The following is a 13,218-nucleotide window of genomic DNA, read 5'->3' as shown; positions in this document are numbered from 1 at the left end:
CCTAACTTTAAAATGAACTAGAAAATTATTCAAGCTGTGAAAATCTGAACATATTTCCATCCAGACATTTCCACTAATTTTTTAGTCCATCCAGAAGTTCTACAGGACATATTATAGATGTACTTTATGGTAAAGAAAAATTTAAAATACATGAAAAACTGACACACATTCAGAAGATACAAGATACAATTCTACAAGAACTTACAACCCTATTTATTTTTAAACCTCCCTCCCTCCTTCATCCTCTTGCCAAGTATACTATTTCCCTCCATGATATCATATTTTATCTCACTATTGGTTTGATCTTAAACATTTATGTGAGTAATTGTACTGGTTGTCTCAATGGAACTTTGCTTAAACGGGATTATTCAGATGAGTAAAGTGATGTATGTACATGTTTGTAGCATTGGACCCCTAGATAAGATCCTTACCAATGATCAGGGCTTTAAACCATGCACACGTGGCACCATATACAAATGATAAAGAAGTAATTCTGCACTTCTGTTTCAATGGAAAGACTATAAGGAAAAGGGAATGTCAGATTCACCATAGCATGCCACAAAATTCATATAAGTCCCTACCTAACCCATCCATTGAGTAAAATACCATTTTATTTATTTAAAGATTACCAAGGTGCTAAAACATTTGAACAAGCTCGGCTTTCACAGTGCATACAACAATCTTGATAACAGTCCGAAAGCTGGAAGTAGAAACAGCGAATATGCATAAATGATTTTAACTTCAATAATCGTCTGTTTTATTAATCTCCACAAGGCAATGCATGTTTTTGTACTGAACAATGTAATCAACAATGAAACTAAAGTTTATTTGTGAAGATTAAGGAAACAGACTGAAGTGCGTTATGTACCCAATTCTTGATACAGTACATAAAAAAATAGCCTTCCTGCACTGTGTGGAAAAAACAATGGGTTTACTGAATGTGTACTGGGATAGTAAATCTCTTCAGTGAAGTCCAGCACTCTGGTGCAGTGATAAAGAGAGACAATAAAGTCAGGGCGACCTGATATACATGAAGGAAGCCCTTCTGAATATCTGACTCCCTGTATCTAATGGCAAAATGTTATTTTATAGCAAGATAGAGTATAATACATCAATTTTGTTTGCAGAGTTGTTAGAGCCGTGTTGGTTCTCAATATGCCAACCTCTTCATGGGCCATCTTGGGGGAAAATTTCTGAAAAAATACATCAGTGTTTTCATCCTCTGGACAGACTACTCAGATTTCAACCACAACTTCAATAACTACCACCTATCCATCAAACTCTCTCTAAAACACTCCCCCATGAACAATCAGATTCAACAATGAAACTGTACAGACAACTATATACAAGAAACCCACGGATCACCATACTTACCTCAACAGATCCAGTACCCACATCAGACACACCAAGAAATCTGTTATCTACAGCCAGGCACTCAGATACCACAGAATATGCTCCAAGGAAAAAGTCCAAGATACACATCTTAACACACTTAAAACCACATTCACCAAACAAGGACACTCCACCAGAGAAGGAGATTGGGTCCTACATGTCTATTACAACATGTCATGTACCTCATCCAGTGCACTAAACACCCCAACAACAACTATGTGGGTGACAGTCACTCTTGAATGAAATCACACAGAATAATGACAAAAATGCCCACATCACCCATAGATGAACACTTTTTCACAAAAGGATCACTCTGTATCTGACCTCTCAATCCTCGTCCTCATAGGAGCTTAAATTCATCACTTTGCTAGACATGAAAAATCATGGACTCAATAGAGACACTGGTTTTATGTCTCATTATAACCATCTGTAACTCACTAAACCTCTTTTGTCCCATGACAGCAGAGGTGTTAATTGCCCACTTCATCCTGAACGGTCTCTTGCAACCCGTGTTAACTCCTTATGCTAAACAATCTGTTCCACCTTGAATTTAGTCTGTTTACCTATCCCAGACCTGAAAAAGAGCTCTGAGTAGTTCAAAAGCTTGTCTCATTCACCAACAAAGTTGGTCCAATAAAAGATATTCCCTCACCTACCTTGTCTCTCTTATATTACTTCAAAACTTTCAACTATCAATGTTTTTCCAAAAGCAAGTATCCACTCTTAACTTTAATGTGCCTTTCAGAAACAGTGTGGGTATCTGTGACTTTACAGAGGATATTCACTTTATGGAGCTATAATTATAGGCTAGATTTTTCTTTTTCTAAAGTATAGTATTCTTGAGAGATCTTCCCTTCCAGACAATAAAGAAGATGAAAGGTCTCTCAACAATAAACTACACTTTACAAGAGGAAAATACCAAACAAGCAGCAATCTATCCTATATATCAATTTGTTCCACTTCATGTTTCTTTGTGGGTATATTTTTAAATGTAATGAGAATTACTTCTCTAGTTCTACTTAAATTTGTACAGGGGTCTATCTATATCAAATTTCTCTGTAGATATGTCGGACAAAAAAAATCTTGGGTCTTTTTTTTTTTAAATGAACATAAAGAATTAGGAATGTTCATCTGCAGGACTGTAGGACACAAATAATGAAAAGAAGGAGGAAGTGAGAAGGGTAGAACAGTTGAAGAGTTGAAACAGGTATTACTATTTTCTTTCTGAGCATTTCCATGATCCATCTATGAACACTGGGAGAAGGGAAGAGAAGAGATGCACCAAAAAAAAAAAAAAAAAAAGAGGAAGTAACTAAGTCAAGGAAAAGCAGCACTGATCCAACTCATTTTGAAAGATGTTTCGTCAGCTAGTACTCACTGCTCTAACCCCTTTTCCTAGTTCTCACTTTTCTCCTCCACTGTAGCACAAAAAGCTCCTTGTTGGCTGGTGGCATGATGAGATTAAAACATCTGTCTCATTCTCTTCCTCAGTGGGAATGTGAAATAAATACATTAGATAATTCCACATTTTACTACTTTCCAGTCCCTCTTAAAATTATTTTCTTGCTGCAATACAATTTAAAATATCTTCACATTTTTCAGCCAAACGTTTGGTCACTTTTTGTGACACACACATCCATCAAAAATTGAGATGAGAACTGCAAGAATTAGTTTGTTGCATACAGATGCACGCACCACTGAACAATTTTCCTTTGTAAATTATGTTGCATTCTTGCTTAAGACTCTCTATAAATTAATGAAGATTAGCCATTCAATTAAATTAATAGGAAAAGGCTATTGAAAACTTACACTATTAGTTATGATTGAATTCAATGCCACTAAAATTCAACCGAGTGTTATTGGAAAACTATCTTAAAAGATTTCCCACTGACTTCAGGTACCATCTTCAGTGAGACAAAAGACAGCTTCCAACTCACAAATCCAATCTGACTATTCCAGAAGTACCTAACAAGTTGGAGGGGCAACTGCAAAAAGCTTCGCAAAAAGGTTGGTGTGACGTGAAAACTGACCTGAATTCTTTTAATAACAGAAAAAAATCTCCTGCCTTTAATGTTTCAACAGTAAAGAGGATTTGTGACACACACAAACATTTGAGCTCTTCTTTCTCAGAACCCTTCAGAATCTGATATGAATCATAGAATCATAGAATATCCGGGTTGGAAGGGACCTCAGGAGGTCATCTAGTCCAACCCCCTGCTCAAAAGCAGGACCCATACCCAATTAAATCATCCCAGCCAGGGCTTTGTCAAGCCTGACCTTAAAAACTTCTAAGGAAGGAGATTCCACCACCTCCCTAGGCAACACATTCCAGTGTTTCACCACCCTCCTAGTGAAAAAGTTTTTCCTAATATCCAACCTAAACCTCCCCCACTGCAACTTGAGACCATTACTCCTTGTCCTGTCCTCTTCCACCACTGAGAATAGTCTAGAACCATCCTCTCTGGAACTACCTCTCAGGTAGTTGAAAGCAGCTATCAAATCCCCCCTCATTCTTCTCGTCTGCAGACTAAACAATCCCAGTTCCCTCAGCCTCTCCTCATAACTCATGTGTTCCAGACCCCTAATCATTTTTGTTGCCCTTCGCTGGACTCTCTCCAATTTATCCACATCCTTCTTGTAGTGTGGGGCCCAAAACCAGACACCCTACTCCAGATGAGGCCTCACCAATGTCGAATAGAGGGGGATGATCACGTCCCTCGATCTGCTCGCTATGCCCCTACTTATACATCCCAAAATGCCATTGGCCTTCTTGGCAACAAGGGCACACTGCTGGCTCATATCCAGCTTCTCGTCCACTGTCACCCCTAGGTCCTTTTCCGCACAACTGCTGCCTAGCCATTCGGTCCCTAGTCTATAGCTGTGCATTGGGTTCTTCTGTCCTAAGTGCAGGACCCTGCACTTATCCTTATTGAACCTCATCGGATTTCTTTTGGCCCAATCCTCCAATTTGTCTAGGTCCCTCTGTATCCTATCCCTGCCCTCCAGCATATCTACCACTCCTCCCAGTTTAGTATCATCCGCAAATTTGCTGAGAGTGCAATCCACACCATCCTCCAGATCATTTATGAAGATATTGAACAAAACTGACCCCAGGACCGACCCCTGGGACACTCCACTTGACACCAGCTGCCAACTAGACATGGAGCCATTGATCACTACCCTTTGAGCCCCACAATCTAGCCAACTTTCTACCCACCTTATAGTGCATTCATCCAGCCCATACTTCCTTAACTTGCTGACAAGAATACTGTGGGAGACCGTGTCAAAAGCTTTGCTAAAGTCAAGATACAATACATCCACTGCTTTCCCTTCATCCACAGAACCAGTAATCTCATCATAGAAGGCGATTAGATTAGTCAGGCATGACCTTCCCTTGGTGAATCCATGCTGACTGTTCCTGATCACTTTCCTCTCATGTAAGTGCTTCAGGATTGATCCTTTGAGGACCTGCTCCATGATTTTTCCGGGGACTGAAGTGAGGCTTACTGGCCTGTAGTTCCCAGGATCCTCCTTCTTCCCTTTTTTAAAGATTGGCACTACATTAGCCTTTTTCCAGTCATCCGGGACTTCTCCCGTTCGCCACGAGTTTTCAAAGATAATGGCCAATGGCTCTGCAATCACAGCCGCCAGTTCCTTTAGCACTCTCGGATGCAACTCGTCCGGCCCCATGGACTTGTGCACGTCCAGTTTTTCTAAATAGTCCCTAACCACCTCTTTCTCCACAGAGGGCTGGCCATCTATTCCCCATGTTGTGATGCCCAGCGCAGCAGTCTGGGAGCTGACCTTGTTCGTGAAGACAGAGGCAAAAAAAGCATTGAGTACATTAGCTTTTTCCACATTCTCCGTCACTAGGTTGCCTCCCTCATTCAGTAAGGGGCCCACACTTTCCTTGGCTTTCTTCTTGTTGCCAACATACCTGAAGAAACCCTTCTTGTTACTCTTAACATCTCTCGCTAGCTGCAGCTCCAGGTGCGATTTGGCCCTCCTAATTTCATTCCTACATGCCCGAGCAATATTTTTATACTCTTCCCTGGTCATATGTCCAACCTTCCACTTCTTGTAAGCTTCCTTTTTATGCTTAAGATCTGCTAGGATTTCACCGTTAAGCCAAACTGGTCGCCTGCCATACTTACTATTCTTTCGACACATCGGGATGGTTTGTGCCTGTAACCTCGACAGGGATTCCTTGAAATACAGCCAGCTCTCCTGGACTCCTTTCCCCTTCATGTTAGTCCCCCAGGGTATCCTACCCATCCGCTCCCTGAGGGAGTCGAAGTCTGCTTTCCTGAAGTCCAGGGTCTGTATCCTGCTGCTTACCTTTCTTCCCTGTGTCAGGATCCTGAACTCAACCAACTCATGGTCACTGCCTCCCAGATTCCCATCCACTTTTGCTTCCCCTACTAATTCTTCCCCGTTTGTGAGCAGCAGGTCAAGAAAAGCTCCCCCCCAGTTGGCTCCTCTAGCACTTGCACCAGGAAATTGTCCTTTACGCTTTCCAAAAACTTCCTGGATTGTCTATGCACCGCTGTACTGCTCTCCCAGCAGATATCAGGAAAATTAAAGTCACCCATGAGAACCAGGGCATGCGATCTAGTAGCTTCCGCGAGCTGCCGGAAGAAAGCCTCATCCACCTCATCCCCCTGGTCCGGTGGTCTATAGCAGACTCCCACCACTACATCACTCCTGTTGCTCACACTTCTAAACTTAATCCAGAGACACTCAGGTTTTTCTGCAGTATTGTACCGGAGCTCTGAGCAGTCATACTGCTCCCTTACATACAGTGCTACTCCCCCACCTTTTCTGCCCTGCCTGTCCTTTCTGAACAGTTTATAACCATCCATGACAGTACTCCAGTCATGTGAGTTATCCCACCAAGTCTCTGTTATTCCAATCACGTCATAATTCCTTGACATCACCAGGACCTCCAGTTCTCCCTGCTTGTTTCCAAGGCTTTGTGCATTCATATATAAGCACTTGAGATAACCTGCTATCGCCCCTCATTCTCAGTATGAGGCAGGAGCCCTCCCCTCACAGACATTCCTGCCTGTGCTTCCTCCCGGTATCCCGCTTTCCCACTTACCTCAGGGCTTTGGTCTCCTTCCCCCGGTGAACCTAGTTTAAAGCCCTCCTCACTAGGTTAGCCAGTCTGCTCGCAAAGATGCTCTTCCCTCTCTTCGTAAGGTGGAGCCTGTCTCTGCCCAGCACTCCTCCTTCATGGAACACCATCCCATGGTCAAAGAATCCAAAGCCTTCTCTCCGACACCACCTGCGTAGCCATTCATTGACTTCCACTATTCGACGGTCCCTACCCAGGCCTTTTCCTTCCACGGGGAGGATGGACGAGACCACCACCTGCGCCTCAAACTCCTTTATCCTTCTTCCCAGAGCCACGTAGTCCGCAGTGATCCGCTCAAGGTCATTCTTGGCAGTATCATTGGTGCCCACGTGGAGAAGCAGGAAGGGGTAGCGATCCGAGTGCTTGATGAGTCTCGGCAGTCTCTCCGTCACATTGCGAATCTTAGCCCCCGGCAAGCAGCAGACTTCTCGGTTTTCCCGGTCAGGGCGGCAGATAGATGACTCAGTCCCCTGGAGTAGAGAGTCCCCGACCACCACCACCCGCCTCCTTCTCTTGGGAGTGGTGGTCGGGGACTCTCTACTCCGGGGGACTACACTCCCCTGAATGTCATTGTTCATATATCATTACAGGCAAAACAATAATGTAACTGTCACTTTCTGGAAAGCATATATTGGACAGGCACTGTTACTGCCCCAATGTAATTTTATTTGCCTCCACCCCTAGCCAGGTTTGATTTTTCAGAAGAGTTTATGAGGTAAGTGAGAGTTATTAACCTGATTTATTAACCTCATATGCCCCTTATAAAGAAAATATCAAATAAATCCTCTAAGCCCCCCAAATGTATTATTTGTTATTAAGAGTTATTAACCTGATTTATTAACCTCATGTGCCCGTTATAAAGAAAATATAAAATAAATCCTCTAAGCCCCCCAAATGTAGCTAGTGGCCTCCCCCTGCAATATAAAAATATTATCCATCTCCTTCTTGAACTGATGTATGACAAGAGGTTCCATTGCTATCTTTAGTATCTTGTGTGGAAAAATTCTATTTGAATGAGATCTCAAGAGACAAACTGATCTGAACTACTATTACTATCAATCTCTAATCCCTTTGTTTTCACATTTTTTTTCCTTTGGAGGACGCAATATATTTAATACTATATGCACTACTCACTTCCTTTATTTCCCCTCCAACCTGTATAAGCCAACTCTTCCATAGTGGAGAGACAAGGTGGGTGAGGTAACATCTTTTATTGGACCAACTCCTGTTGGTGAAAGAGACACGCTTTTAGAGAAGCTTTTAAGCTTGTCTCTTTCACCAACAGACGCTGGCCAATAAAAGATTATTACCTCACCCACCTTGTCTCTCTAATATCCTGAGACCAACATGCATACAACGCTTCCTTATGTTTATTAACTATAGTCTGAATTAATTGCCTTCTGCATTCTGTTTTCGCTATAAGTGATCCCAACTGCACAACATTCTGAAGAGGGAATTACAATATTGTTTCATACTTTATATGAAGAAAGAATTAAAGATGCTTTCACCAATCTGTTCCTTGGAACATAATTTCTGACTACTACAATTTTATGTATATTCTTTTAACTTTTTCCTGATCGGTAATGGGTTTCATTTTGAGACTTTGCTATTTATTCTTGGTCCTTACTTATTAATATTTATTTAAGTGTTTTCATTATACGTTCCTTCCCTATAATGAACTGTCAGATCAATTTAGACACTTGTAAGCAAATAGTTTTCAAAAATGACTTTGGTTCTTCCAACATACTGCCTGCCCCTTCATCATTAGACTTTAGAAGTTACTGAAAATGGTATAATTTTCCAAATAATTTCCAGGGTGTACAAAAGAAAGAGAAGTGAGCTTCATATTTGACTTGGCTACAAACAAGCTTTTTAATTTTCAATTGTAACATTATTGTTTAAAAAGGCTCCTAACTAATGTTATATCACTTACTGAGTCATTTAAACAGTTCACATAACATGCCATGGTTACCGGCTTTGAAGACATTGAAACCAGTTTTATTTCAAAGCCCGGGGCAAATGGCAACTGGAGGCTAACGGTGCAATTCATGTACATTTCACAGGAGGCAGTAAATGTTTGACAGTTCTTAAAAGCTAGTCAGTTTTGAAAGTCAATCAGCATGTAGTTGTTTAAAGACCTCTTTAGAGTCAAATATGCGACTTTGCAGGCCCAGAGCACCTTTACAAATCTAATCTTCAGTAAAAGTAAATGCACTTGTGTCAAACAATGCATGTGGCAAAAGATAGTTATATACACTCTAAACTTGCATAAGGTGTTTAGTTGGCTTAACAATCTATTGGCAAAATGTTTATCCAAATCAACTGAAGAGCTATGGGAGCGAGGGAGGGGAGGATGCGTGTGTTGTGGGGTTGGAATGATGGGTGGGGGAGAGAAATGGGGAGAAGCACAAAGTAATATACATTGCCATTAAAAAACCTTACAACTACCAAATACAGTCAACTACCAACACAGAACAACAACTTTATCTTTTTTTTAAAACCTGTAACTCCAAGAAGCTGCTCTAAAGGGCAAGACATTTGCTAAGCTGAACATGACTGCCAAGGTATACAAATTGTGCTTTCCTGAACTTCAATATTTTCAACAAGGGTAATTCCATCTGAATAAGATGGCAAATGACCAAGAGCCTGATTCTGCTCCCTTAGATATCCAGGGACAAAACTCCTATTGATTTCAATAGATATAGGTAGAAGCTGGCCCTAATAAGGCGCACACTATCCAAATAAATATTTGTGTTGATTGTTGACAATTTGTTATATTTAATACCTATTTAAGTTTACCAACTTTATTAAGAATACCTACACACATACTAATAAAATTCATTAATGGAGATTTTGTAAAGTACAGACCTCAAAAGGGTCAAAATTTCATGACATAGTTGCATTCTAGCCATTCATCTAGGTTCTTATATTGGTGCCCATTATCGCTGTATCCAAGTTCCTCCTAAGGGGCAAAAAATGGCAAATCTCCCCTTCTGGTCCCCCGCTGCTGACAAGATGCACAGTGTTTTCGTTTTCTGTACATTATTATTTAATACAGGAGAGTGAGAGTGATGGTGTAAGGTTACTAATGTTGTAAAACTTGGGCAAAAGGGTAGGTTTTGCATTTTAGTTCTGATGGCGAGGAAGTTAATGGTCATTCTCATTCATGTGGTTATAATCTTGATCCAGGGTTCAGTCTCCTGATGTAACAGGTCTCTTCTGGTCAACAGCTTTGCTGTCCCAGTGGAATACACCTATGGTAGCACAGAATGAGAAAAAGTCTCTCTCTCTCCCCTGCCCCCTACCTCCCCAGGAAGGCAGGATCAGTTCAGTAGGGAGCTTTGGGGGGTTGGGGAGAAATCAGGATGACATCCTTGAAATACATGGTTTCCTATGAGGTGTCAGGGGGGCAGAGGTGTACTTGTATTATGGAATAGGCAGGCATCACCTACTCTTTAAGTAATATGCAATGAACAGCAAAGCAAACTTTGTAAACATTATTTAATAGAATGGTCTAGATTCTCACAAAAGACCCAAATCACTTACCTTGCCCAGAATTATATATTGCTTTTACGGACTTTTTCACTTTCTGTAGTGCAGTTCTGTCTTGATCCAATGCCTGTAATAAAAGAAAGACTGTCAAAAAAGACCACCTCCATTTAGCTTGTTATTGAATAGCATCAGCCAGTTTCATAATATTTCTTAGTAAACAGTGAATAATTTCAGGGTCTGGAAGCACTACAGATGCACTGTGCTCAGCCCTCTGGGAAGGTCTTAGGTCACTCAACCCCTTCAAGTCAATTAAAGAGCTAAATTAAACAGCTCTGAAGGGAGACTTATCCTACAGAGGTGAATGGTTGTGAGAGACCTAAAGGACAGCTATAAGTTGATTAAAGCTTTGTAAAAGAACTCTGTCAACTTGAAAGATAGTCAATTTAAAAAAGTAAATTAAAAGTCATTTAGGTATTACAGCCACCTGAGTTCCCTGCCAATTTCTATGGTTTTAGCCATTTCACTATTACTGACACAAACAAAACTGACTATTCAGAGGAAACAGTGAAATTGTCATTCAGTAATTTTGGAGGTTAGTTGTTGTGATATTAGGTACAACATTTTTAGATACAGTTCTGACTTTTAAGGCTGACTGTGTTCCTCTTAAAAATAAATTGGATACAGAGTGATAAATTTAAAGAAAAAACAAAACAAAACTAAGAACCTGATTTTGTAAACACACACAAGTCCATTATTTAAGTGGAAAGAACAGGAGTACTTGTGGCACCTTAGCGACTAACACATTTATTAGAGCATAAGCTTTCGTGGGCTACAGCCCACTTCATCGGATGCATAGAATGGAACATATAGTAAGAAGATATATAGATATATAGATATATATAGATATATGTACACATACAGAGAAGGTGGAAGTTGCCATACAAACTGTAAGAGGCTAATTAATTAAGATGAACTATTATCTGCAGGAGAAAAAGCTTTTGTAGTGATAATCAAGATGGCCCATTTAGACAGTTGACAAGAAGGTGTTAACTTAAGGAAATAGATTCAATATGTGTAATGACCCAGCCACTCCCAGTCTCTATTCAAAGTTAATGGTATCATAGTATCTAGTAATGAAGTGGGCTCTAGCCCACGAAAGCTTATGCTCTAATAAATTTGTTAGTCTCTAGGGTGCCACAAGTACTCCTATTTTTTTTGCAGATACAGACTAACATGGCTGCTACTCTGAAACCAGTATTTAAGTTGAACAATCCATAAGAGTATTATTACTCAAGTAAATAACTGTTTTCAGGTTTGGTCCCTAGATTTGGAACACAGAAGCCTCTATAGACTGCAATACTTTCAAGGAACAAATCAGTCAATTTTTTTGACTAAACTCCTGGCCCAGTTATTTTAACCTCGTAGAACTCCCCATGAACCCATTCACAACCTATTGAAAAGAATGAAACAAGTTAATAAACCTTCAGAAAGAACTTTTGTGTGAAAGCTCCAAATTAAAATAAAGTCAAAGAAATAAAAAGCCAGCCTAGTTTGTGGAGTAAGAAATTTTAAAGTCCCACTAGAGCTTCTTAAGACATTCTAGGCCCATTCCCTTGTAAATTTAGGTATTGAACACACTAAGCACTTTACTACATATGTTTGCTTACATAACTCATCGTTCATAACTGAGAGAACAGATACACAATAGAAGTGTTTAAATTGATTATTTTGGACCACTAAAGACAAAGGGAACAACTTAATATCAATGACTATGGTGTTAGGTTTATATTTATAAATGTTCAGTTAATACCTTGCATTTTTGCAATGCGCTTGGATTCAGATTGTTACCTAAAATGTAAGTGGCTCAATTTTGACAAAGCAAAATTGTTATAGTTAAAAGATATATAATACCAATAATAAAAGAGAATATATAACAATATTTTATGGATTAGTATCCAATTCAGAGCACATTCTGTACTCGACTGAACAATAAATTATTAGCATTTCAAATATAGTTAATTTTTGACAAACCACAGAATCAGCAACACTATCTCTTTTTATACTGTTCTTTCTTTTCATTTCAATTATTAAATATCAGAACAATGGATACAAATATAATTTTACATATACACAATCTTTTCTTTAGTTACAGTGAGGAATATTTTATGTTATCATGCCTAATACTAGGATGGAAACGAAAAATATTTAAAATTGTAAAACTGAAAAATACCAACACTAAGAATGTTTTATTGTTGTACTCGGAAGATCTGATGATGGTACAAGGTGTGTAGTAGCTGACCTCTGCTGCCCCCTCAATGGCAACCAAAACTGCATTACTATTCCATACACCATAAACCACCTCAACAAGTACTTATCTTGAATGTCTATTTAAGCTCTAATTAGTTTCAGCTAGGATGATGAGGGCTACTCAGAAAAGATAGTGTAATTCTTCACTTATCTAGCTGCTTTTTAGTTTAGCTTTGGAATTTCAGCATTAAAGGGGTTTTTGTTTTGTTTTGTTTTGTGTTGCAAAATACAACTGTTGATGTGTGAATTAGGAGATGTTTCAGTGATAAAGCTTGTGCAGAGATCTGATAATAATTAACCAAACAAGACACTCAGGAAGAAATTCAAAGCTCTAAGAAAACTTCTGTGTGTTCATGAAGGGAAGTTTAATTTGGAAATAGATAAAAGAAAATTTGACCTTCAGAGTGAAACCTAATTGAATCTTGTCTAGTTTTCAATTCATTGGAGTGGGTTTACATTATTAATGGAGTACCATCACTGAGCACAGCACATATAGATGATGACATCTCTGGCCTCAAGGAGTTTATGAGATTAAATTAGACTGACAACGCAGGTCAGTTTTGTACATTTATACTTTAAAGTATTATCTCTATTTGAACAAATCCTGTCTAGTTCAAAATATATCATATATATCAATTCAGGACAGAATGTTTGTACAATGCTTTACACAGTGGGACCCGAATTTTAACTGAGGTTTCTGGGTGTTACAGCAACAATTATCATACCTTCCTCCACTTAATAATTTCAAAACAGAGGCACTTTTGTCCCCAAATATGTTAAACTCTTACATTTGATGTGTTAATACTTTATTACACTATATTTTGCTTCCAAGGAAGTAGTTATAAATAGCAGAGCACAATTATGTTGCATCCAAGTTTCAAATTAATTTT

The 13,218-nt window shown here is 39.4% G+C and overlaps 1 protein-coding gene across 2 annotated transcripts in view; it reads right to left on the bottom strand.

The window, feature by feature from the left end:
* The window catches only part of ASAP1 (ArfGAP with SH3 domain, ankyrin repeat and PH domain 1), a 329,167-nt gene that overhangs the window by 188,896 nt on the left and 127,053 nt on the right, over positions 1–13,218 (bottom strand). For both annotated transcript variants that reach the window (XM_073330123.2, XM_073330124.2), the window contains exon 4: positions 10,076–10,148. In XM_073330123.2, coding sequence (XP_073186224.1) covers positions 10,076–10,148 — 73 coding nt within the window. The remainder of the gene's footprint in view (positions 1–10,075; positions 10,149–13,218) is intronic.

Source organism: Lepidochelys kempii, chromosome 2, assembly GCF_965140285.1.
Source record: "Lepidochelys kempii isolate rLepKem1 chromosome 2, rLepKem1.hap1, whole genome shotgun sequence".
Taxonomy (NCBI): domain Eukaryota; kingdom Metazoa; phylum Chordata; order Testudines; family Cheloniidae; genus Lepidochelys; species Lepidochelys kempii.
The sequence above is the reverse complement of the archived record's forward strand: the minus strand, read 5'-3'. Positions and strand labels throughout refer to the sequence as shown.